Source organism: Puccinia triticina, chromosome 13A (assembly GCF_026914185.1).
Source record: "Puccinia triticina chromosome 13A, complete sequence".
Taxonomy (NCBI): domain Eukaryota; kingdom Fungi; phylum Basidiomycota; class Pucciniomycetes; order Pucciniales; family Pucciniaceae; genus Puccinia; species Puccinia triticina.
This window is the reverse complement of record NC_070570.1, coordinates 3,633,518-3,656,821: the sequence shown is the minus strand read 5'-3', so window position 1 is coordinate 3,656,821 and position 23,304 is coordinate 3,633,518. Positions and strand designations below refer to the sequence as shown.

General features: G+C 45.7%; 3 protein-coding genes across 3 annotated transcripts; all 3 read right to left on the bottom strand.

Annotated features, from left to right (window-relative positions):
* Positions 1–1,222: 1,222 nt before the first annotated feature.
* Positions 1,223–16,943, bottom strand: PtA15_13A328 (uncharacterized protein; the record flags this gene model as incomplete). Its single annotated transcript, XM_053162515.1, has 5 exons — positions 1,223–1,599; positions 1,670–1,759; positions 1,846–1,872; positions 1,976–2,053; positions 16,811–16,943. The coding sequence occupies 5 exons, from the start codon at positions 16,941–16,943 to the stop codon at positions 1,223–1,225; spliced, it is 705 nt and encodes a 234-aa protein (XP_053026483.1).
* A 244-nt stretch (positions 16,944–17,187) lies between these two features.
* PtA15_13A327 (uncharacterized protein) lies at positions 17,188–18,002 on the bottom strand (the record flags this gene model as incomplete). The annotated part of the gene is made up of 3 exons (XM_053162514.1): positions 17,188–17,381; positions 17,507–17,813; positions 17,880–18,002. The coding sequence occupies 3 exons, from the start codon at positions 18,000–18,002 to the stop codon at positions 17,188–17,190; spliced, it is 624 nt and encodes a 207-aa protein (XP_053026482.1).
* Positions 18,003–20,375: 2,373 nt separating this feature from the next.
* PtA15_13A326 (uncharacterized protein) lies at positions 20,376–21,725 on the bottom strand (the record flags this gene model as incomplete). Its single annotated transcript, XM_053162513.1, has 4 exons — positions 20,376–20,493; positions 20,580–21,182; positions 21,326–21,451; positions 21,592–21,725. 4 exons carry the CDS (start codon positions 21,723–21,725, stop codon positions 20,376–20,378), a joined length of 981 nt encoding a protein of 326 aa, XP_053026481.1.
* Positions 21,726–23,304: the final 1,579 nt, after the last annotated feature.

The window sequence follows — 23,304 nt, the reverse complement described above, 5'->3', positions numbered from 1 at the left end:
TTGCAATCTGGTGTCTTTATATTCATACGCGCCAAGGCCCAGGGCAAATCAATCTTTGAACTGCTGCTCATGAAGGTTTCTTTTGATGATAATTCTTTTCTTCCTAAACAAGAATTAAGAACCACAGACACCGCAAGAATATTAATGGTTAAAAATCATGAAATGCCTCAAAAACAAGACAATTTTCCAATTAGCCTAATAGAATAAATTTTTGAGCATAAAGAACTGCAAATGAGAGAAAGAAAAACAAGATATGTCTTTAGATGATATCTTTGATTTTGGAGGAAACAGTGAACCCAAATTCAAAATTCAGAAAGAGACAATTGTTAAGTTTTCAACCTCAGAGCCCAAAAATATCCTGGGGCCAGAGAAACAGGATTATGGTGAAGTAGAAGGCACAAAACATAATGAATAAGAAGCATAATCAATGAGGAAGATTCTAAAACTCAGTGATAGATCATCAAATGAATATAGATGGGTGACGGTCTCAGACAGAGAAAACATTACCAGGATCATTCAAGCAATGAGAGTTGAGATGTCTAATCTAATCAGTGTTCAAGAACTAAAAGATAGTAAGACTGCATACACAACATTTGACATAAGACAGAACATAAGATGAGAAGCTTGTGAGTATGATGACCAGGCTTTTTCAAAGGATTATCAGCAGACAAAAAGTGGCCGGGGATTGAGGCAGAAGAGAAAAGAAAGAGATGGCCACAAGCAAGAAATCCAAAAACAATGCATGCGGAAAAGAAAATGATAAGAAAATTTGAAATTTGAAAAAGTGCTAATGAAATCCGGTATGAATCTTGTGGAAGCACATTAATCTTCTTCAGCCTGCAAAAGATTGAAGTAATCTACTTTGTGCATGAGTCAATCTTTTTTCAATTAAACCTGGAGGGATGTGTTTAAAACCTTCAGTCTTGAGGCAGAGAAGGTCAAAATATTGTATCAACCCAAGGAAAGCATCTTTTGCTTCAGAAGTTCGTAGAATTTGTGTTATTTCAGTCTTCATATCTTCCAGTTTGGTTTGAATTGAATCATCAATCTTCAGCCTTTGACTCATCTCTAAGAATTTATTGAGAGAATTATCTTCATCTTCATTCAAGTCCAACTTCTGCTTTATTGACTCGTAAAAGTGTAGGGGATAATTTTTTTCCTTTGCTTGTCTGCTAAAAACAACTTTATCCAAAACTTGAGTATCAGTAAAATCTTTAGGGTGTCAAATACGTTTTTGGAAGCGCCCAACTGTGGTTCTAAGCATGTCTTTTTGGATTTCAGCCAAACTTGACTCAATGGCTTTACACTTTTTAGTGTACAAATCTTCTTCCAATTTGCGAATGGTTTTTGGATCTGAATCTGCTGGCTTAACTATTTTCTCCTTTAAAATTTCTTGAAGTGGACCGTTGATTTTTCTGAAATTTTCTGTCAAAATTGACAATTGGTCCACAAAGGGTTTTTGGTTGAAATCCTCAAAGTTGGCTTCTGCAATAGCCTCTGAGAGCTTTTTCATGTTGCTTGCATACACATCTCCTTCCTCTGAAGCTTTGGCTTTTCCATCATGAATGTTTTCTAACAGTTTGAAAAAGTTAAATAACACTTCAATACATTTTGCAAGTTTTGCTCTGTGATCAGTTGGAAAAAATGAAATTTATCCAATCCAACTCACCAGCTTTGCTTTCCCTGATATCAACTAACTTCCCAGGTTTAGATTCCAATGAGGAAACATTTTGATCTTCCTTTTCAACATTTTGATTCACTAAAAGTGAGAATCACAAAATAGAAGCATTGAATGACAGAAAACCCAGAAATTTGAGAGAAGAGTACATGGAAATGTTGACATACAATTCAAGTTTCCAAATTCACCTGCGGCTGCAACCAAATCATCATCAAATATTAACATCCATAAGAGAATACTTTTGATGATTCCCAATTTTCTGTTTGTAACAAAATTCAGATGAATTGATTGACATACAATGTAAGTTATCTGCTTCTACCCTTTCTTGAACAGGGATTTGGGCTGCTTCCAATAAAGAACCTTCTGCTCTCTTTACTAGAGAATTTGGATGTGAAAGTGGATGTGATGAACCAGTGCAATAATGTAAGATCTGTAGGGAAACTAATATTTTTGTTAAAAGCATGTTGATGGATGGCCTGATTAGTTTATGTTTTTAAAAATTCCGGTGGATGATTGATTCAATGTTAGATGCTTGAGCTACCAGATTAGATAGCTATTTATAATCTAACCGTCTCCCTCATCCTGGTGCGTGGAGGGAGCAGGGTTCCAGGGCAAAGCTCAAAAAATCCTGCCCTTCCCAATATCACAATACAGAGGACATATATTAAGTTGGCAGTGTACCAAATTTTACTGCTTACAAGACACCAGTGGTATTGTCTGAGCAATGAATCAGAGACAAAATAACACCCCCGGACACTGAAACAAACTTCATAGCATGTATTGGTCTTAGTCTGTATCCTACAACCCTGTGTTGGTCCTCAATTAAACATCCTATACAGTGATGGTTTTTTTCATTTGTAGATCAGCCAAACCAATACACTAAATATTCTGCCTTTTTTTGAATTGGGGTAATTGATACATCACAACACTTTATGTATTGAGTAGATTGTTGCTGCATTAATACATAAAAATATTTTGAAAATTTGTGTCTCAGATAATGTATTTTCTTGGCATTGATTGTATTTCCAAGCCAATGTAATACAACATCTTGATAAAGCAGTGCACTCATGAACCACGGGTGCACCAAAAGTTTTTGGGATGGTTGTGAAAACCAAATTGATTGGATAGTGGTTGTCAGAACCAAATTGGTCTGAATCTGGGTTGTGCACAAATTCCGTTGCCAAAAAGGTCCCAAAAACCATGCCGTGAGAGAAGGAGCATCCAAACGGTTTCCAAAACCATTTCAAATGGTTCTGGAAATATTTTTCAAACCAAGTTGGTTTCCAAAATATTTTTAAAACCACCTCAGGTGGTTCTGGGAATATTTTAAAAGTATCTCAAAATGGTTAGTCCAACTTGTTCTTCAGGATGTCCGGACTCAATTGAAAAAAATGTTTTGAAAACCAATCAAACTGGTTTTCAAAATATTTTGTTGCACCTGTGGTGAGCAACTCTGATCTGTTGTTATTACATAATTGCTTATAATTATGTGTTAATTACTAAGCCTTTGCTTTAGGACAATCAAGAATCAGGATTTCCTTGGATTCCTGGTCTCTATGAAGCTCCATGATCTCAATCTACATGCAAATGATGTATTGTTACATTTGTGACGTCATCGGTTTTTTTCTAAAATGTTGTAGTTACCTTCTTCTGTTGTGACTCTTTCCTGTCTCCCTTCCTTCTTTTTCCCATCGAGATATTATTTGTCACCATAGCTATAACTTTTATGGTATTCAAAATTGCATAAGATTTTTTTACATAAAATCATAAACCACAATTTTGGCTGGGAGATGTCACTTTAAGTTTTATGCACGCTGACATCTCCCAGCCAAAATTGGTTTTATGATTTTATGTAAATAGGGACATATGCAATTTTGAATACCACATTTACTTATCATTATTTATCCGAGTAACTCATTCTTGGAACGCATACAAATAAAAAAAACCTCATAAATCATAATAACAAGCTTTGGATCCTATCTACTACGTAAGCATTTGGCAAACTATCCTCTCGGATAAGTTTCATAGCCACATCGCAAACTATGTGGGTAGTAGGCTAGACTTCGCAACTCACCCCACATTACAACATTGTATTGGCCAATATGATATCAGGGTTGGAAAAATGACTCCCAAATAATGGCCACACCATGAAACAGCTGAGAGACTTTGGCTGCCTGCTACGGCTCGCTCCGCAGTAGCTGCTTTGCAACGCGCCCAGGCCTGGCTTGCCCTGTGTGCAAGCAGATCTGTCAAGCTCGATGCGGTACGTGTCTGTTGATTATGACACAGGTGCTTTGCCTCGCAGAGGGGCGAGCGTTAAGACATGGAGCCATTCAGGCGCATTGCACTCTGTTCACACAGCATAGAGCACCAAAACGGTTTCTCATAAGAGTGAGGTTACTTTTGGGTTAGTATTTAAGAGAGATAGGTGGGCGCAAAAAGAAGAAGCAGAGCGGTTAAGACAAGTGTGTAACAAAAAAAGAAGAGCAACAACAATCATATGGAAGGAAAGAAAGCAGACATGAAGAAAGTGGTAGGAGGAGAAGGGTAGGTTTCCGTGGGCGTGGCGGAAGATGATCGTAGCTGAGAGGGGTATAAGCCGCTCGTTGTTGATGGTGTTGTTGGAGTGTAAGAAGCGTCGTGGTGAAAAGTAGGATCAAGGGGTGCACGTGGTGGATGTTGTTTTCAGAGTTCGAGGGCGGAGACGGAGGCCTTGGTCGAATGGCCAGTCAATCAGTCATTTGCGCGGCGTAGTCGTTTGGGTCGGCGAGTCCGAGCACAAGAAACGAGCGTCTGCTGGATGGGATCGGGGCCTCTGGGTTTTGATGGTGGGTGGGGTCGTGGATTTGCTGGGTGGGAGGTCGGAGAAGGGAACGGGGAAATGAAGACTGTATGTGTATATAAATAGGTAAGAAAAACGAGATCAAGGACAGCGCATTGGATCAAGGCTGGTGCAAAGACTCCTGGAACAAGAACTGATTAAAATCGAGGAGGTTTTTGGAAGAAAGGTGAACATGCGGGTACTGCTGTGTGAATGTATGTGTGGGCGTGTGTTCAGCGCAAGGTAGGGAAGACAGGATACATGTCGGGAGGACGGCCCGGAGGGGAAGGGGGGCTGACATACTGATACGGAGGCAAGGATTAGCACACACCTTTCTACAGAAAAACAGCATGGGGGAGTGTAAAGATACAGCAAGGAGTATTTTTTTTGAATAGTTTTTTTGGTGTGGTTTTTTTGGGGGAGATAGGGAGGGGAGTTAGGTGGGAGGAGCAAATCGGTTGGGGATGCCACCATCGGCAAAGGAGTTGGACGAAGCAGAGGGGGGCCTGATTGGACCGAGCGGTTCGGCGTCTGTATGCGGAGTAAGGAGACGATGAGTGACGGATGGGAGAGAAGAGCAAGGGAGGAGAGAGAGTGCTACCTGAAACCACGTGCGCCTTATCCTATTTGTTCTTGACTGAGAACGAGATAAGAGTCAGTGAAGAGTAGGCTGGAGGGAGGAGAGGAGAGAGGGATGGGGGACTGACCGACAATGGGGATGATGATGATCAGGAGCAGGACGATGATGCCGAGGGCAATCAGCAGCCGCATCTTCATGTCCTTCCACCACATCTGCTTCCTGACCCTGTTAGCGCCCCGTCGAAAGCCCTGGGCGGAGACGGCGAGATTGTCTGCGAGAAGAAGCGTCGGTCGAATGCACGTTCAGCGGGAGTGTTTCTGCTGTTGTTTCTGTGTACAGACGAGGAGTGTGGGGGATACTGACCGGTTTTATCCTGCAAGGTGTCCAGCCTCTCTCCACGCTCGGCCACCTTGGTGATGTTATCCCGCATGATCCCAACAGTGTCATCGATCTATTATGTAGCACGCAGCCATGATCGTCAGTGGGGGTGGGGGAGCGACGAAAGAGAGGAGAGAGCACAGCAAGCGAGTCGGGTGGGGTAGATCTGACCTGGGCTTGGATGGCCTGGGTTTTCTGGTTGCCTTTCGGCGCGGGCGGGTTGTTGCCCGTGCCGGGGATGTAGGGGTCGTAGGGCTGTCCGGCAGGCATCTTTCGCTGTCTTCTGTGGCTTGTTCGAGGTCTTCGAGCGTCGTCGTTTGTGCAGTCGGTGGTGGTTCTGGCTGGGGTTTTGGGTGGGGGTGGGGGCTAGCAACAGCATGTGTAGAGCCTCGGTTGGTGGGAACGGGGGACGGGGACGGGGCGGGGCGGGGAAAAGAAAGCCTATCGGCGCAGCTCGGGACGGGTGGTCATATACCCCGACGCCCGTATCCGAATTCACCCGGGTGGACACCGGACCACCCGGGTGCTTTTTGTCAGTCGCAACCGCCAACCAGAGTCCAGTGGCACAAGCCGCAGGAAGAGTCCAGTCACGCTGGATCCAACACCAAGGTCTGTCATCAAAGTTGAGGACAACAGCAACACACATCAACACCAGTGGCATATCAAAAACGGATAATGTACGCCATAGCTGGGTTTCTGTTTTTGGTCGTGCTCATCACTCGGCCCCAAAACTGTTGAACAGCTTCTTTGTATTAAAGACTGCTACCACTCTTTCAATGAGCTTGTTTAATTTCTTTTCTCATTTCATCTCCTGCCTCACTCCACAGCCCAGCACAAGCAGTCACCCAACACAATACAATTCAACATTATAACTTGTAAATAGGACACAATACAGCAGTATAACCTCTAAATAGGCCTCCCAAGCCAGCAAATATGAGCTTGTTTATCCCCTAATATATGTTTCACAACCACCTGGGTGTTTGGGTGGTTCCAAAGGCTCATCCTGTGGACTAACACCTGGGTGGTACCACCCATGAAAACACCTGGGGCACAGTTTTTGGGTTACACCTTTAGGCAGAGCACAGTGAACAAGAACAAAGCCTCTCAAACAGGGGTCCCAAAGGGACTCTCTGTAGGAGTGGGTCCATAGGAGAGGCTTATGTTGTAAGTCGCCCGCATGGCCTGAGCACTTTGGGGAATTTGGGCTGATTTTCACATTTTTCACACTCAACATCTATTTAAAAATAGCAGAACCTCTTGAACGTGATTCTGGGTAGACAAAGCACTTGCTTCTCAGGTGTATTTTCTTTTTTTGGAAACATTTGGCCAAAAAAAGCCAGTGGCTTGTGATTTGTAGTCCATCATCCCCCTGTTTTTTTTGGGAAATAGAGTTTGACAGATGTGGATCCATTTGGATCATTGGTCCATCAACCCTCTCACAGTTTTTTTGACTCATTGCAGTCAACAGGGGGTTTCACAATAAGGAAACCCAGGAAGGTGTTCAAGTGCTTGCAAGTATTGTTATGAGGACACTCAGGACAATTTCTCATGGGACTTCACACCAAATTTTCAAGCAAGTATGTCACCTGCAAGTAAAGAAATTTAGTGCTGCAGGAAGTGACTCCTGTGTGATACTTTGTTATGATTTAGCATTGGATATATCTACTGGGATATCCATGCATGAAGAGGGCTGCGCTAAACTAGCGGTAGCGGCCACTATCTGACAGTGTAGTATCAGGTAATTTCCAGAAATATTTGGTAGTTTCAGTTGAAGCTGAAATAATCTACACTACTGGATAGTTCAGTGGTTTTTTCTGCCTTGAGATTCATGGTAGTTTTAGCTTCAACTACAAGGTGTTAAACTGTTCCTCAGTGTAGAATTTTTGCGCTATCCAAATTTTCTGTCCATTTCAGCTCAGTTTTTTTTTCCTGCTACACTACGCTACACCTGCATACTTTGCTCTGCTACACATGCAGACTGAACTACACTACACTGACTATTGTAGTTGCTCTAACTGACCAATCAAAGATCAGCTACCTGGTGTTATAATTAATTCCACTCTTATGCATCCTGTCACCCAAAGACAACTGAGCTTGACCCTGGTAACATGAGAAGCAATGTAAAACACATGTAAGACTTGATCCCAGGATATATCTCAAAAGCACAAAATTTGGTAACCGTACAGTGAATTGAGCACCTGAAGCAACAGCGCACTTAGCTTTGTTGGTAAAAAGCATCACTCATGAAGTTTGAGGACATGGGTTCAAATCCCATAGTGCACAACTTACATTTTGGTTTCTGACAGCTGGAGACTGAAACACCAGCCAAGAAACACAGCATTGTGGGGGGCAAACCGGTAGCCAAAGGAATTTTCAGTTCAAGAATCTCACCGGCGCTCCCCTCAAGTTCAAGAATCTCACCGGCGCCCCCCTCAAGTTCAAGAATCTCACCGGCGCTCCCCTCAAGATCAAGACCTCAAGATCAAGACCTTCAAGATAAAGACCCTCAAGATTCAAGGTTCTCAGACTATTTTGTCTTCCCCTTTGTTCCTATTCCTCTATTCCTTTCCCCTTTCCTTTTCTTGGTCCTAACACAGCTTGTGCTGTGGGTTTTATTCCTTTCCTTTTTGTCTTTGATCTATGTCTCTTCTTCCTCCCCCTGGTGTGTCATTTATTTCTCATCTCTTAGGCTGTGGTTGTCTCTCCTGTCTGCTCTATTTCTCATCCTCCTGTGATCTGTTGTTCTGTGTTGGTTCTTGGTTCTCTTTCTTGTCTTCTTTTGTTCTGTTGTCTTTTTGTGTTGTGTTGTGTTGTGTGCGCGCGCACGGCGCGCAAGGAGATGATGAAATTTATGTGACATGTTGTCTCCCCGAGTCCAAGTTCGCAGAACTTGGAGGAGGGGAGCGGCATGGCATTCTGATCCGCCATCAAATATTATTGATCCCAGAAGTCGAGAATCCGAGTCCTACAAATCCCTTCCCTTCGACGAATCACTCGAAACATCCCAGAATCCCCAACAAAAACCGCCGCCGAGAATCTAACCCTTGGCGAACTCTCAAAACCACCCCACCACAAGCTATCAACTCGAATTCCCAGACTCAACTCCGGATCATCCGAGAGGGCAGCCACCCGGCACTTTTCCCCTCCCAGCGCTGTCGCCGGCCTAGCACTGGTCGAAGCTCCATAGCGTACAATCTATTAGGTGCCCCGGTCTCCATAGCAGGCACATGCGGGTCAGTACAAATCAGAATTGAACCTGTGTGTTTTCATAAAATTATCATAACAGAATCACCCATCCTGACTGCTATGCTATGTCAAATTATTTGGCGCATGAGACACCCAATTATGAAGCAATCCTCTGGGCCCAATTATAAACCAGTTTTGGGATAATATTGGGATTGTTTCCAAATAAGTTTGAAATCAAAAAAAGTTATCTTAATGGTGCAGATACAGGGGCCAAAACTGTTTCCAACCTGTTTCAAAACAAGTGTAAATTATAAACCCACCACCATGCTGGATGAGTTTCTGGCGCAACTGAACGTAAGCCTCCAATACCAAAGGTTGCTCTGTTGGACAGTTGTACGTCTTTCATGCGCCAAGAAAATGGCAGTGACAGCAATAGCTTTCCCAAGAACTTGGGGGGACAACTGGCCACCATTGTCTGCCAACTCCCCCTAGTCATCAGATACCCGTGAATCAGCCTTGAAGGCTGATTCTTGCGCGCAACATACTGGTTCAACTGTGAGAGCCTGTAGCTTGCTCATTCTGCGAGCTACATATGAGGTCCCGGTCATTGATAGATGCACTTGCATCCTGGCTATCCATCCATGGTGTCCGTTTTGCAATTACCTGCAAATCAGCCTTGATGGCTGTATCTTGCGCAAGTACATATGCTGTGGCCTTTGGCGGGGGGGAAGTACTGGTCAGGTGTATGGCGGGCATCTGCATGCTGAGCTGCAATCACATTCAAAACAGTATTGGTAATCCAGTTTTTCCCAAACCACCTCCCCAAGGTGGTTTGGGTTGTTTTGAGATTTTCAATTCCGAAAAAGTGAGCAAAAACATCTTTCAAACTTATTTGAAAATAATCCCAATATTATCCCAAAACTTGTTTATAATTGGGCCCTCAAAGATTCAACCAGTAGTCATGTGCTGTGGCTGCAATGAGCTATGTATGTTTGTACATCTGTATATACATAAAATAGAAGAATACCCAAAGCAGGGGAGGCCCCTGAGGCTGACACGTGACTGGAGTGAAAAAAGTGTGTAACACCAGGGCAAGCCCTGCCTCATGGGCCCAAGGGTGTTCCTCCTGTGTCAGCTACATATTTTCAGCCACCTTCATCTGCTTGCTCCCCTCTGCTTGCACACCTCCGTTTGCTTACACCACCGCTCAAATTTGGGCTCGGGTTGACAATGGCCCAACGTGCGGTCAGCAAAAGGTTGGGCTGAGTGGGCGCCAACCTGCCCGCCCAGAGTTTGACCGCGGGATTGGATTGTGTCAAAGATTGATTGGGGCCCCCTTGACCCGACCCATCCAGCACCGTGGGTGGTTGGATGGGTCGGCCGTGGCTAACCCAGCCAACCCATCCCGGCTCTGATCAGCGTGCCCACGGGGGAAGCTGGTTGGGCATGACAAGAGCCCAACCAGCTTCACTCAGCGGGTGGGCCAAGTCAATCATGGCTGGCGCTGAGCAGCGCACCAGCGTTTCACTCTTGTTGAGGCCGTGTTAAACTTAGGCCAACCAAGAAATTATTTTTGTTTTAAAAAAAATATATTTTCTGAGCCTCTTTCCATGTTTGGAAAAAGGCTACATAAGTGAGAAATTACAAAAAAAAAAAAGAAAGGATGAGTCTTGGTCCAAATCCGGAGACTTTCACTACCAACATGGATGAAATTGCAATGTTGTATATTGATCAATATAGCTTATATTGATCAATTTTTTTGTAATATTATTCCTCTTGATACCTTTGTCTGTGTTCCATGTCACCTTAATACTCTTCTATAATCTCTCTCCTTCCCCCTGTGTTACCTTCAAGCCACAGGAATCTTTTCTTTTTTTTTGCCTGATAACATTCATAAATTTCTACATACACCATTCAATTCTCCCTGACAAAAAGACATTGCAAGTTTTAGGATTGATCCAGGGTGGCTGAGGGGTCTCAAATCTTTTTCTTTTTTTTTTACTTCAACAATTGATGTTATCAGAAGCCTCCAAATCTACTTTTTTTCAAAAAAGGAAAAACATTGACCCCTGACCTCTCTCATGATACCATCCTGGACGCAGTGTTAATTTGGTTGGCTGAACTTCCTGAAGATATTGCATATCATACATGAAGTGCTACATGCATAGAAGGCCTTTTTGAAATTATTTTACCCTGGTTTAGCATATTTTTGTTGGGTTCTTTTTGGGTCAGGCTTTAGGCACGCCAAAAAAATGCTTAATGCACGCCAAAAAAGGCGTGAAATCTGGACCACTCCAAGATTTTTGGAGTGGAGGATTGTTCACTCCAAAAACAGCCCCCATTTGGAGTGCCCAACCTGGCACTCCAGGCTGGTATGGACCAAACACCCTGCCACGCCAAAACCAGCCCCCCCTTGATTACTGGTCTGTGCCGACCACCAAGGGCAGTACACTCAATGACCGGCACAGGCCGGCCATTGAGGGCAGTACACTAAATTACCAGTCTGCACCGGCCACCAAGGGCAGTACACTTGATTACCAGCACATCAAGGGCAGGACACTCAATGACCGGGATAGACTGGTCATCAAGAGGGATCTGTCCTCTCGATGACTGGTCTATACCGCTCATCAAAAGGACAGATCCCTCTCAATGACCATTACAGACCAGTCATTGAGAGGGATATATCTTCTCAATGACCGGTCTATGTCGGTCATCAAGAGGTGTGTGTCCGCTTGATGACCGGTCTATGCTGGTAATCAAGAGGGGTGTGTCCGCTCAATGGCCGGCCTGTGCCAGTCATTGAGTGTACTGCCCTTGGTGGCCGGCGCAGACCGGCCATTGAGAAGGGGCTGGTTTTGGTGTGGCAGGGTGTTCACTCCATACCAGCCTGGAGTGCCGGGTTGGGCACTCCAAATGGGGGCTGGTTTTGGAGTGAACAATCCTCCACTCCAAAAATCTTGGAGTGAACAATCCTCCACTCCAAAAATCTTGGAGTGGTCAGGAGTTCACGCTTTTTTTGGTGTGCATCCGGCATTTTTTGGCGTGCCTAAAGCCTGATCCTTCTTTTATTTATCTACTTTTGTTATCAACCACGGATTAATGAGGAATATATCCACATAAAATTTCATTGGAAAATTGTTCTGCATATAAAACCCAAAAATATTGTATTTGGGGTCACATCCATTATGCAGCAGCTATAATCTGATCAGTTTCCAAACATCAATAATTTGGTAGTTTCTTGGTGTTTCTGCCACTATATCTCATCCCAGTGTGGGAATTCTTCTGCCATATGGTTACCAAAATTTTTAAAAGCCCACAAAGTTTCATTAAGTACCTTTGCTGACCACAAAACCCCCAAATGTAGCAGCTACAGTCTGATCAGTTTCCAAAAATCACTACTTTGTATTTTCTTGGTGTTTCTGCCACTATATCTCATCCCAGCGTGTGTCAGCCTTAGAGTCATCACAGCTGACCTAAAGTCTGCCTTTTATCTACTTTTACATATGAATTGCTTTATATCTTTTCCATCTTAAGAGATATCCTTGTTCTGACTTCATATTCTGTTTCCTCATGCAATTTTAACCCTAGTTACAACTTACCAATTCTTTGTAACTCTACTCCTTCCCTGAGTCCTTGAGTTGTGGCGCGCATGCGCAGTTGTGACGTGTCAGCGCTACCAGGCGCGCCAAACCACATGTACATATGTAATTACATAAGCAAACTGTGAAAATTTTCGAAGTCAGGATCCCCCTTGCCTGAGGAGGATCTACAGACTTCAGACCACCCAGAACCACGCCGTAGATAACCCAGGATCACCTTACAAGAGGATACCACGCTCCCAGTACTCCTACCGTCACAGGCGCCTAGGATATTGACAGTAAGTATACTATTCATTTGAACCTTGATTATCCAGAGTGATTCTCTGTGCCTCTTGATTGCTTCTCTTTATTGCTTTCACCTCCACCATTCTCAAGATCAAAGGTTACTCTGTTAATCCTAGACTCAGTCTAAGAATCAGAGCAGATTAGTATTACTATCCTGTGTCCCCCCACTGTCTCCTTGGTGCGCGCGGAGGCTGTAGCCCTTGTTGGTCTGGCACAGCTGTCCTTATCACTTTTCCAGGTGATTCAAGTAGACTTTTGAGGATCCTCCTACAAGGAGTAGATAGACCCCCTCCAGATCATTATATTCTCTGTCTCCTTCTCTTTCTTTCTCTTTCTCTCTTCTCTCTGTTTGTAGTTCTTTATCCCAAGAAATACAACCAGTGCCCCCCACTTTTCTTGTGTCCTGTAGCCACTATAAAGGCTCAGGCTCACAGCGTGTGTCAGCCTTAGAGTCATCACAGCTGACCTAAAAGCTGCCTGTTCTACCTTTGTTACATATAAAAATACTTTATATCTTTTTCATCTTAAGAGATAACCTTGTTTTTACTTCATATTCTGTTTCCTCATGCAATTTTAACCCTAGTTACAACTTATCAATTCCTTGTAACTACACTCCTTCCCTGAGTTATTGAGTTGTGGCGCGCATGCGCAGTTGTGACGTGTCAGCGCTACCAGGCGCGCCAAACCACATGTACATATGTAAATTACATAAGCAAACAGTGAAAATTTTCGTAGTCAGGATCCCCCTTGCCTGAGGCGGATCTACAGACTTCAGCACACCAGAACCACCACCCAGATAACCCCAGGATCACCACCAAAGAGTTTACAACACTCCCAGTATACCTACCGTCACAGGCGCTTAGGATATTGACAGTAAGTAACCTCTTTCACTGAACCTTGTTTATCTCAGAGGTACAACTCTGTGTCTTGCTTGATCTGCTCTTTTCTGCTGGTTTTTTCTTCTTCTTGATCACAGGGCTGTCCCTCCAAATGTACAGGCCTTTGCCTCAATCTTGATCACTGGGCTGTCCCTTCTTATCTGTTGGCCTTTGCCTCAACTGTAGGTTACAGGGCTGTCCCTCAGGTTTCCCTTTAAGAACCTTGACTATCCAGAAGGAAGCTCAAAAATTGTGGCTGGATTAAACTTATCCAATCCAGAGACCCTCCACATTTCCTTAGTGAGAAGAGGCTGTAGCACTTTCTAGCACAGCTTAGCAGCACTCTTCAGAAGAGTAGCATTGCCAGTGGACGTGCATTCCCACTAGAATAATCTAGTACATCTCCTTATCCTGATCCTTTTCTGTTTCTCTTTCTATTTCTTTCTCTCTCTCTTAGTTGTGTTTTCTTTATCCAAAGAAATACAACTATTTCCCCCCTTCTTTCTTGTGTCCTGTAGTCACTATAGAGACTCAGGCTCACAGCGTGGGAATTCTTCTGTGATATTTTTACCAAAATGTTTAAAAGCCCCCAAAATTTTATTATGTACCTTTACTGGCCACAAAACCCCCAAATGTAGCAGCTACAGTCTGATCAGTTTTCCAAATATCACTAAGTTGGTAGTTTCTTGGTGTTTCTGCCACCATATCTCATCCAAAAATGGAAATTCTTCTGCCATATGGTTACCAAAATATTGAAAACCCCCAAAGTTTCATTATGTGCCTTTACGGACCACAAAACCCCCAAATGTAGCAGCTACAGTCTGATCAGTTCCCAAACACCACTGCTTTGGTAGTTTCTTGGTGTTTCTGCCACTATATCTCATACCAGCATGGCAATTCTTCCAAGATATTGTTACTAAAATGCTTACAATCCCCTTGAGACACAGTAGGGTGCATGCAAGTCCCTCCCTGACAGGATGTCACACTTCCTGCAAGGCAGTTTGCGCCCCACTAAGTTTTGAGACTGATGAGGCCTCAGCTGCTGCATGTTGACATTTTTAAGTGCACAAGCTGTCTCACATTGATCTTGAAAAGTTTCTTATCATTTTGTTACCAATGGCAGAAGCATAAAAAAATACCACATGTGTTATTTTGAGACTGATTGGTCTATAGATGCTGGACTGGAGCATTTACAACTGGAGAACCTGCCCCAACTGGATCCCTAAGAATTTCTTATCATTTTGGTAGTCATTTCTTTTAATGATCCCTATCCCTGGTTGAGATATATTGGCAGAAACACAAAAGAAAATACCTAATTGGGAAATATTTTGAAACTGATCAGATCTTTGCAGCTGCGTTGTGGTATTTTCATGGGTGATAGATGTACAAAGGCTGACTTGGAGAGCTTGTGAAAATTTTGGTACCAATATCATGGAAGAATTCCCGCATCGGGTATAGTGGCAGAACCACCAAGAAACTACCAAAGTAGTGATATTTGGAAACTGACTAGAGGCCAAAGCGGCTTTGCCGCTGCAGGGCGCAGCCTCCCTTTTTCCTCAGACATTGAAAAAAGCCAAAAAATGACAAGATATGTGTATTGATGTACATAACATACTCAACTGTTGTAACTTAATTTTACATCTATTGTTTCACCTGCCCCCTTCTCAAAAGAACCTTTAGAGAAAGAATGACACACACTTCAGATCAATGAAACTGGAGGACTTCCCATGAATCTGGGATTCCAGATTTTTTCACATTTTGCAGGGAAATCTAGGGAAATCTAGGACCTAGAGTCCTAATGCCCAGATTTTTATGTAAAATCTGAAAAATATGAGTTTCCAGATCAAAAGGAAGTCCTCCACTGACTTGGCATCAGCTCCATCCCTCAAGTTTTGCACGAGGAATTGAATAAAACTTCTCTATTTCCAAAAAGAGAGCCAGTTGTGAGGAGGAATCAGCAACAGTCTCCACCAGGACAACAACCGCGTAAAAAAAGGTAACTGGAATCTGTGGCTCGGCCAGCGGGTACACCTTATCTACACCGGGATGAGTGTTCTTTGGTGAGCACCTGCACTTCGGGAAGGATTCCACCATGGAGCAGTCCGTACCTGCTAGCCAAGGAAGGCTGCTCCAGGCGGACAGCAGCTATGTGTATTGGCTGGCCGGACCGCGGAAGGTGTCTTCGCTCGCCGGGCCCGGGGAGAATGTCGCTCCTTGTAATTCACTTGGCTCGCCGGGCCCTAGTCTACATCCTTGCCAAGGTTGCTCCCCGGAAATCACCTGCACATATGCTTGCCAAGAATGATTCATTCCCACCGGGCAGAATCCTTGGCATGCTTGACAAGGAGACTGGCCATCGAATGGAGTAAACCTGAGTAAACACTCCCTTCAATGGCCAGTCCGACTGCACATCTAGAGGAGGAGAGTCCTCTTGATGGCCATTGTCTTCTCCCTTTGATGACCTATTACATTGGCGGCCATCGGGAGGGGTAACTGAAGGCCGAGGAGGCATTCTTGCACCGGGAAGGGGCTGGGTGGGACAATCTTTGCAAGATCAGCATGTGTGGGTTCTCAGGCCCTTTTTTTAGCAATTCAAGAAGTTTTATTCGGGGGTGCGTTTTGCACATTGTGACATCAATTGTTTCTAGTTGTAGTACTTGGCAACCTGTGATAGTTATTCATTTTTGCGGGCAATGAATAATTACATATGTGGAACAGTATTTCTGATGTATTTGGCATATGACAAAACACTTGCATTGAGTACAATATGGTGATTAACACCCATACAATTTGTTGAATTTTCATGGTACACTCCAAAATCACAGCCTTCATTCCTGTTGGATTCTAGTCTCTTCCTGCTGTCCTCTACGGTTTACGGTCACGGTGCGCCCGGGACATGCAATGCGCAACAAGTGCGCAATGACGTCAAGAGAGCCGCGCGTGCTCATACTCCATTCTTAGAGCAGTTGACCGTCCTCTTAGGACCCTGTTGACCGTTCGGCAATCTTTCCCTTCCTCATCTCGACCACCACTCTTCAACCGCGACAACTCAACTTTTTTCATCGTCGTGTCCGCGGTCTGTTTGTCGAGGTCCTCAGTCTAGGCCAGCTGTTTACAGGTTCTTATTTCTTTATCTTTTCCATTTCTCTCTCTTGACCATTGTACTCCAGAATCCTGATCACCTCTATTTTATTATTAGCCTGAAAGTCCTAGTTTATATTGTCGGTTCTGGTGTCTATTGTTCTCATCCTTGATCTTAGTTCCTGTTTTTATTAGGTAAAACCATTTCTATTGTATTTCTTTATTTCTTATTGTTCTTACTAAAAATAAAATGTTTTTATTAGCCAAATCTTCTCAATTCCCTTCAGCATCTACAACAAGGAAACAGAGGAGGGGGGGACGAACTTGTCCAATCATGATACAAGTCGTCGGCCAGATCAAAGATCGCGATGGGGTGATTGTTCAAAGATATTTGGATTCGTTGGCACGAGGAGAAGTCGTTGTCGTCGAGCTCGGGGAGATAGAGTGTGACAAGCATTGCAAAGTTCATATGAAAAGAACACCCGCGCGAGGCGGATGATGTTACAGGACTCGTTCTGGGGCGCTCGGCACGATCCAAATCAGCCCATTGCGAAGTTCATAGCGAAGGTTTGCAATGCCGCTTCCAAGTAGAAATTGCCAGTTTATCCTTGCGCCCTGGGACGGCCTTGGACCAGATGTTGGGCGCCTTGATGACCTCCTGCGGGCCGCGGCTTGACCGCTTCGCTCTTGCCTGACGACTCTTACACAAACGAGTACTTCTCCTTCCACCCCTGGCTTGTCGCCCGCCACACCGCTCGCTCCGACGGACTCTTCCGCGCCAGCAGGATGCTCAGCAGCCCCGTTTGGATCACATCTCCTTTGACTGAGTATGCTGCTTGGACCACCTTTTTGATGTTCTTTGGTTGGATCTCGAAGGGATGATCTCTCCTGGTCCCTGTTGGGCAGCGGCCAAGGCATGAGGAGCAAAAGCTAGAAGACAGGAGCCAATATTATTCATTATCAGACAAAATGGACACTAAATTTTTTTAATAGAAAAAATAGGGAGAGATGGTGACTTACTATCAACTTTTCCAGTCACAAGGTCATTGAACCAAGCTCCGAGAGCAGTCAGGACATCGGCGTCCGGCATGGCCAAGTTAGCATAGGCTGAGCCATGCATACCGAGCATGTGTAACGGGCTGTGTAGAGTGGTAGCAGGGGGCTTACTTACGCCACCCGGGTTGGCATGCAAACGCGCCTCTGCCGGCGCCAGCAAGTCAAGCAAGAGCTTGTCCTTCAGGAGCTCTGGGATTGTCGGGCGTCTGTCCTCTTTGTAGTGCATACGGGCTTTGGAAACGGGGAAGGCGGTTACAGTCACTGCGCCTGGCTATTTTTTACAAAGTAGGGCAGTGGGTCAGGATAAGCGCGTAGTGGTGTGGTAAACGCCACCAACCAGTGTTGGCAGGATTCCGCGGAGTGTAGAGGTGTGTTGCGTCAAGAGGGTGGGCAGGGGTTTGCCTTGGCGGTGGTTTTGGTAATCAACAACAGGGGAATTGTGTGGCTGGCGATTTTGCATGTTGAGAGCTGGAAAGGTAGGATCGTGGGCAGGAGGCGACTACTGAAGTTTATGCTAGGGCTAGACGGTGGCGGTACCAAGGCGGAGACAGTTGGCAAGGGTACAAGTCAAGCCACGGGGAGGAGCAACTGAGGCGGAGTTGCAGAGTAGGTTGGTCGAGTTAATTGCCACAAGGTATAAAGGGGGGGGGGGGGGGGTCGGGACGGTCGATTGATCTGCAGGGGATTCGGTTTTGTTCTGCCCCCTCCCTGGGAGCCACCTAGCTGCTTGGTTAGGCCCTCCCTGGCTAGTTTACCAACCGGCCCTCTTTTGCTTGTTGCTCCAGCACAGCTGGAGGGTCATCCATAGGGCCTTTGGGTCTTCAGGGATTTTTCAACGTCTGATACCTTGTGTAATAGATTTAACTAGAGGCCAAGGCGGCTTCGCCGCTGCAAACCCTCTGATTCAGCTCCAGTAAATTTTTGGCCACATCCTTCAGCCTGCCCTTCCAGATAAGAATCAAACTTCAAAAACCTCCCTGGACCTTATAAAGGATCACCCTCCAGCTGAGCGCCCAGTATCACTGCAGCATTCTTGTGTCCAAAAGAAAAATTTATTTGCAAATAACTGAGGATTTTTGAGACAAGGGAAAGTCTAGAAAACTTTGACTGATGATTTGTGGGCAAAGAAATTTTCTGGTGTCATTAGGAGGTTCTGATGGGAGCATCAGACAGGACCTTTCCACCAGGCGCTGCTGACCTTACTCTGCAAGATGGTTGGTTTTACCCAAAGGAATCAAGGCTGGAGGCCAGCTCTCCTCTTTTCAATGGGTGGCAACATACACCAATCTCCAATGAATAGTGGCCAAGACTCCAGTGCGGCGGGAGGACTCTGGTTGATCCATTGCAGGTCTCCCGGTTTGTTGCCGTGCGGACAGCCGGTGGCTCGACCCACCTCGGGCTGACTGTCCGCCGCCCAATCACTCACCTCGCCCTGGGCTCCCTCGGACCGACTATCCGACGACAGGTGCCACCCTGTTGGGCTGCCTTGCGGATGTGGGGCAGCACGTCGTTGGGGTCTTGCGACGTTCAGTCAGCCGTTCTGTTGCCAGGCGGCCACTCTGTGGCTTGACCCACCTTGGGCTGTCTGTCAGCAACGGTGGGCTGCTACGCTAAACTATCCGTAGCGTGTGTATCCGCTAGTTTAGCGTTGCGTAGTTCCTGACACATTGCCGTTAGTTGTAGCGCCCGCTACGGGCCGCTACGCTACGCTAACGGGCGCTAACAGCGCTATCAGCTTTTTTAGCGGTTGAATAGCACTGCTAGCGCTGATAGCGGCGATAGAGGCCCTGTAGTTTCAAGGGGTGCCTGTTAGCGGTAGCGGGCAATCACTGCCCGCTAACGGAAAACACTGTCATTTGTAGTTTAGATCCGCTACGCTGCGCTGAACTACGGACTAAATGTAGCGTAGCAGCCCACCGTTGCTGTCAGCCGCCCCATCGCGCTTTCAGATGGTGAGATTTTTTCCAAAACATCTGATAGCATGATGGCTGCAACTCAGGAAAACCCTGGAAAACCTGCATCTCCAGCCACTCGCTGGAGACTTGAGCTGACAGGGCTGTCAAATTACCAACCTGGAAGCTGTCTCGCCGAGGCTCACCCGGGTCGGGATGATCGGTTTTTGCCGCCGGCTTGCTGTTGAGGCCTCCCCCAGCACAGTTTTTCCTCCTCATCTCAGAGCTCATGTGTTCCTTTGAGAGCTTGAGAAAAAAAAATGAACATGTTTTTTTGACAAGAAACGACTTTGCAAAAAAAAAAATGGATCAGCCCATCTTGAGCAGGTTACACCGTGTTGTGACATATGGCGGTCATGAGTACAAAGGGATTTGCCTTTGGCCAAGTTGGCACGCACAGCGACCGGGAGTCCTGACCCGTTTCAGGTGTGGGTTCCATCCCGCGCTCCACAGTTTTTTTGGATACATATTTACCTGCTTGTGGGCACATTTCTAACGGGCGCAATTAATAATGCTCCAAGTGTCTCAAGACTGGGCCCTCATAGCTGAGGTCATGCACGTTCATGATGTCACGCACCCATCACATGACCGCTGTACGGGTGGCTCGACGGCTGTTTGCCGACGGGCCGATCTTGGCCGTGGAACCCCAATCCTGGATAAAATGATTGGTGGTTAAAAAAGTAAACTACATCACCTTTTGAATCACTCCTTGATTGAAGTTCAAAGCTGACCTCATGTAACTTCAATCCACCCACTCCTGAGTGGACTTGATCCACCAATCCTTCTGGCCTCGAGTCGTTGCCCTTTCCCGTCAACAAGATGTTCATGGGTATATCATCAGTTGCCAACAGCATGTTCCTCTAATGAAAAGAGAAAACCTTTCAGTTGCCACCGCCAAATTTGAGCTCCTCGCCATAACAGGTGTGGTCATGTTCCACCTCGACCCAAAGAGATGTATCTGCAAGGTGAATTTTGTCACCTGTTGTTGGTCCAAACATGCTAGACACAATCCGCGATGGTGTTAATTCCTGGATGAACATATTGTGCTGCACAATGATATTTTAGAACTTGGTTAAAAAACTCACTTGGCGTACGCTTCTCTCGACATCTCGACTCCTTTCACAGGTCTCTCAACGTTGATTGCTGGTTGATGCTCGGAGCCCTTTGCTATCAAACTTGGTATAAGCGCTGCGATGGCTAAGGTATCATCTTTCTGCAAAATCTGGCCCTCTAGGCCGTTTCCGCCGGCCACTAGACCACTTCCACCGATCTCGACCATCGTTACCATTTGTTGGTCACCAGGCTCGAAGCGGACCGAAGTACCTGCAGGGATATCAAGACGATAGCCCAAAGCCAGTTTGCAATCGAACCTCAAAGCTGGGTTCGTAAGGGAAAAGTGATAATGCGAGCCGACTTCAATAGGCCGGTCGCCGGTATTTGTAACCTCGATCCTGATTTGCGATCGGTTGACGTTGAGGCTGATGGATTGTGAAGTCAAGACATCAGGCGAGCTTTTTACCACAATCGCTCCTGGTAGATCATGCTCTAAGGATGGTTGGACATGCTCAAACCACAAGTTGGGAGGAGGAGTGATGAAGGAACCGTAGAGCGCTAGCAAAAGATGCGGGTCCCGGCCACTCGGACTGCAAATTGGCGAATGAACGGTTACAAGGAAGGTGCCATCGGGACTGTGGGAGAAACGCGCACAGTTACCAAGTCAGTTGAGCTCTTCAACATTCAAATTCTGACAGGCATTTGGGTAAACATAGGTGGCTTATTTTCTATGCGATCGGGATGGAAAAAAGAATATCGAGAAGAGGAGGCCACGCACAAAGTTCCCTCGACTTGGACTTGGGACAACCCGCCAGGCACAGACGGTTGGACATGGCGGAAGCGCAAGATTTCTTTTCCAACCTGCATAAGTTGGGAAACCGAAGATTGGCCATCTCGAATCAATCTGGATTAGGCATTACATCGAAAAGGATGGAGGGAAAGTATGGGTGACAGTTACCAGAGGGATGGAGGAAGTCAAAAATGATGAGCTCCTTCATACACTGGTGTCTAAAGACCAAGAAATTGTGTTATTCGCTCACTCACTCCTGTAAAACACAAGCTATCAGGGCCGTGGCTTCGGACAAGTTGAGTCGGAGTCCTCTAGCCAATCTCCTCTGAGCTAAAAGGCCGGTCGTCGACAGCAGCAACTTATCTTGATCCTTGGTACTGAGATACATTCGACTAATCATAGGACCTTGAAGAGTCGCTGAGACACTCTCGACGGCCTGCCCCTGCTGGCGTCGGACATGCGGCAGCGTTTGTCGACTGGCCGGCATACTGGCTGCAAACCTTGACAGTACGACGGCGGCCACCATCAAAGTTGAGCGGAGGTCGGGGAGGTTCATATTGCCGGCAAAAACGACCGACAAGCTAAACTCAATGTTCTCCTGTGGTGTAGATCAGATCGTGGAATTTTCGCACTGTGCAGTTTAGTAAAGGTCAGGAAGCGTCAGCTGGTTTGAAAGGGTCATGGTAGTTGACCAAATACATGCAGCAGGTCTGGGCAGGGAGAGACGTACGGAGCCAAGAGGCATGAGGCCGGTGCCGCTCAAATCTGGAACGTGAATGTTGTAGCGACTTCATCAACGGTGTTGTTTGGTGATGAGCAGGGTGGTGCCAAAAGTAATTTGACTATTTATCAAAACCCAAAAACATAGAAATCAGCGTTAGTTTTTGGAAGACAGAATTTGCAAGGACAAGATCAATGAGGTTGATGACAGAGATAGAATACATGGACAGTTTAAGGCTTGGCCAGCCCCATGGCCACAAAAACGCGCATGAGAACCGCTGGACCCTTCATTGGCAATATTGGATGGGGAACGCAGTGGCCAACTGCTTTGATTTTTTCGTGTGATATTCAGGAGAGATTGTCATGGTATTTGGATGGGGGCGCTGAGCGTTAGCGGCAAGGTGATATGTACATAGGGGAGGCCTGAGCTGGGCAGGAAGAAAGGCTGAATGAATGGTGGCAATAGAGACTGGCCACAGGCAAGGCCTAGCTTAACAAAGCCTCTCGAGCGGAGGGTCCGGGGGACCCCGCCCGGAGGGCTCTCCGCAGGAGAGGCTTATGAGTTATGTCTTGATTTAAGCAGGAGCAGAAAGGATCTGCTACACTAAAAATCCCAACCAATATAGAAAAACTGAATACACAGAGTTTTAGGTTCTGTTCTTGCAAGGAATTTGAGCCACCCATTTATCTTGTAGCCAGAAAAACTACTCCTGGAGTCCCAAACAAGTGGAGCCTCATTTGGAAGACTTGTGCATTTTTGATCTTTTGAAAAGGTCAACAGATTGGGATAGAAAAAATCCGAGTAGACCAAATTGTAGAGAAAGAAAGGTAGCATAGGGTACAGATAGGGCATATTGGTGGAGAGGCTGGGGGAGGAGCTATAAAAATTTTAAAAACCTCTCAGCCAAATGAACTTTCTGCTCCAGCGTAAAATTTGGGATAATGCGCAAGTCCCTCCCTGCGGGAGGGGCGGCTTCGCCGCCAGCCACAGCGCTCCCACCAGGGGGGACTTGTGTTAAGCTAGAGGCAAGGCGGTGTGTTGAATTTTCTCGCGTCTCAATTCTGAATACGCAGTCATCAATCAATTGTCACTCGCATCCAAAGTATACCAAGCATAAACCTAACCCCAACTCAGAAATTTCCCCCGCAAACAAAACCACCGACAAACCCCCCAAGCTTGCTAGTCTTTTTCTTCACGCGCTTATATCAGAATTATCGTGAAGAAAGAGACTAATATAAACCAATTC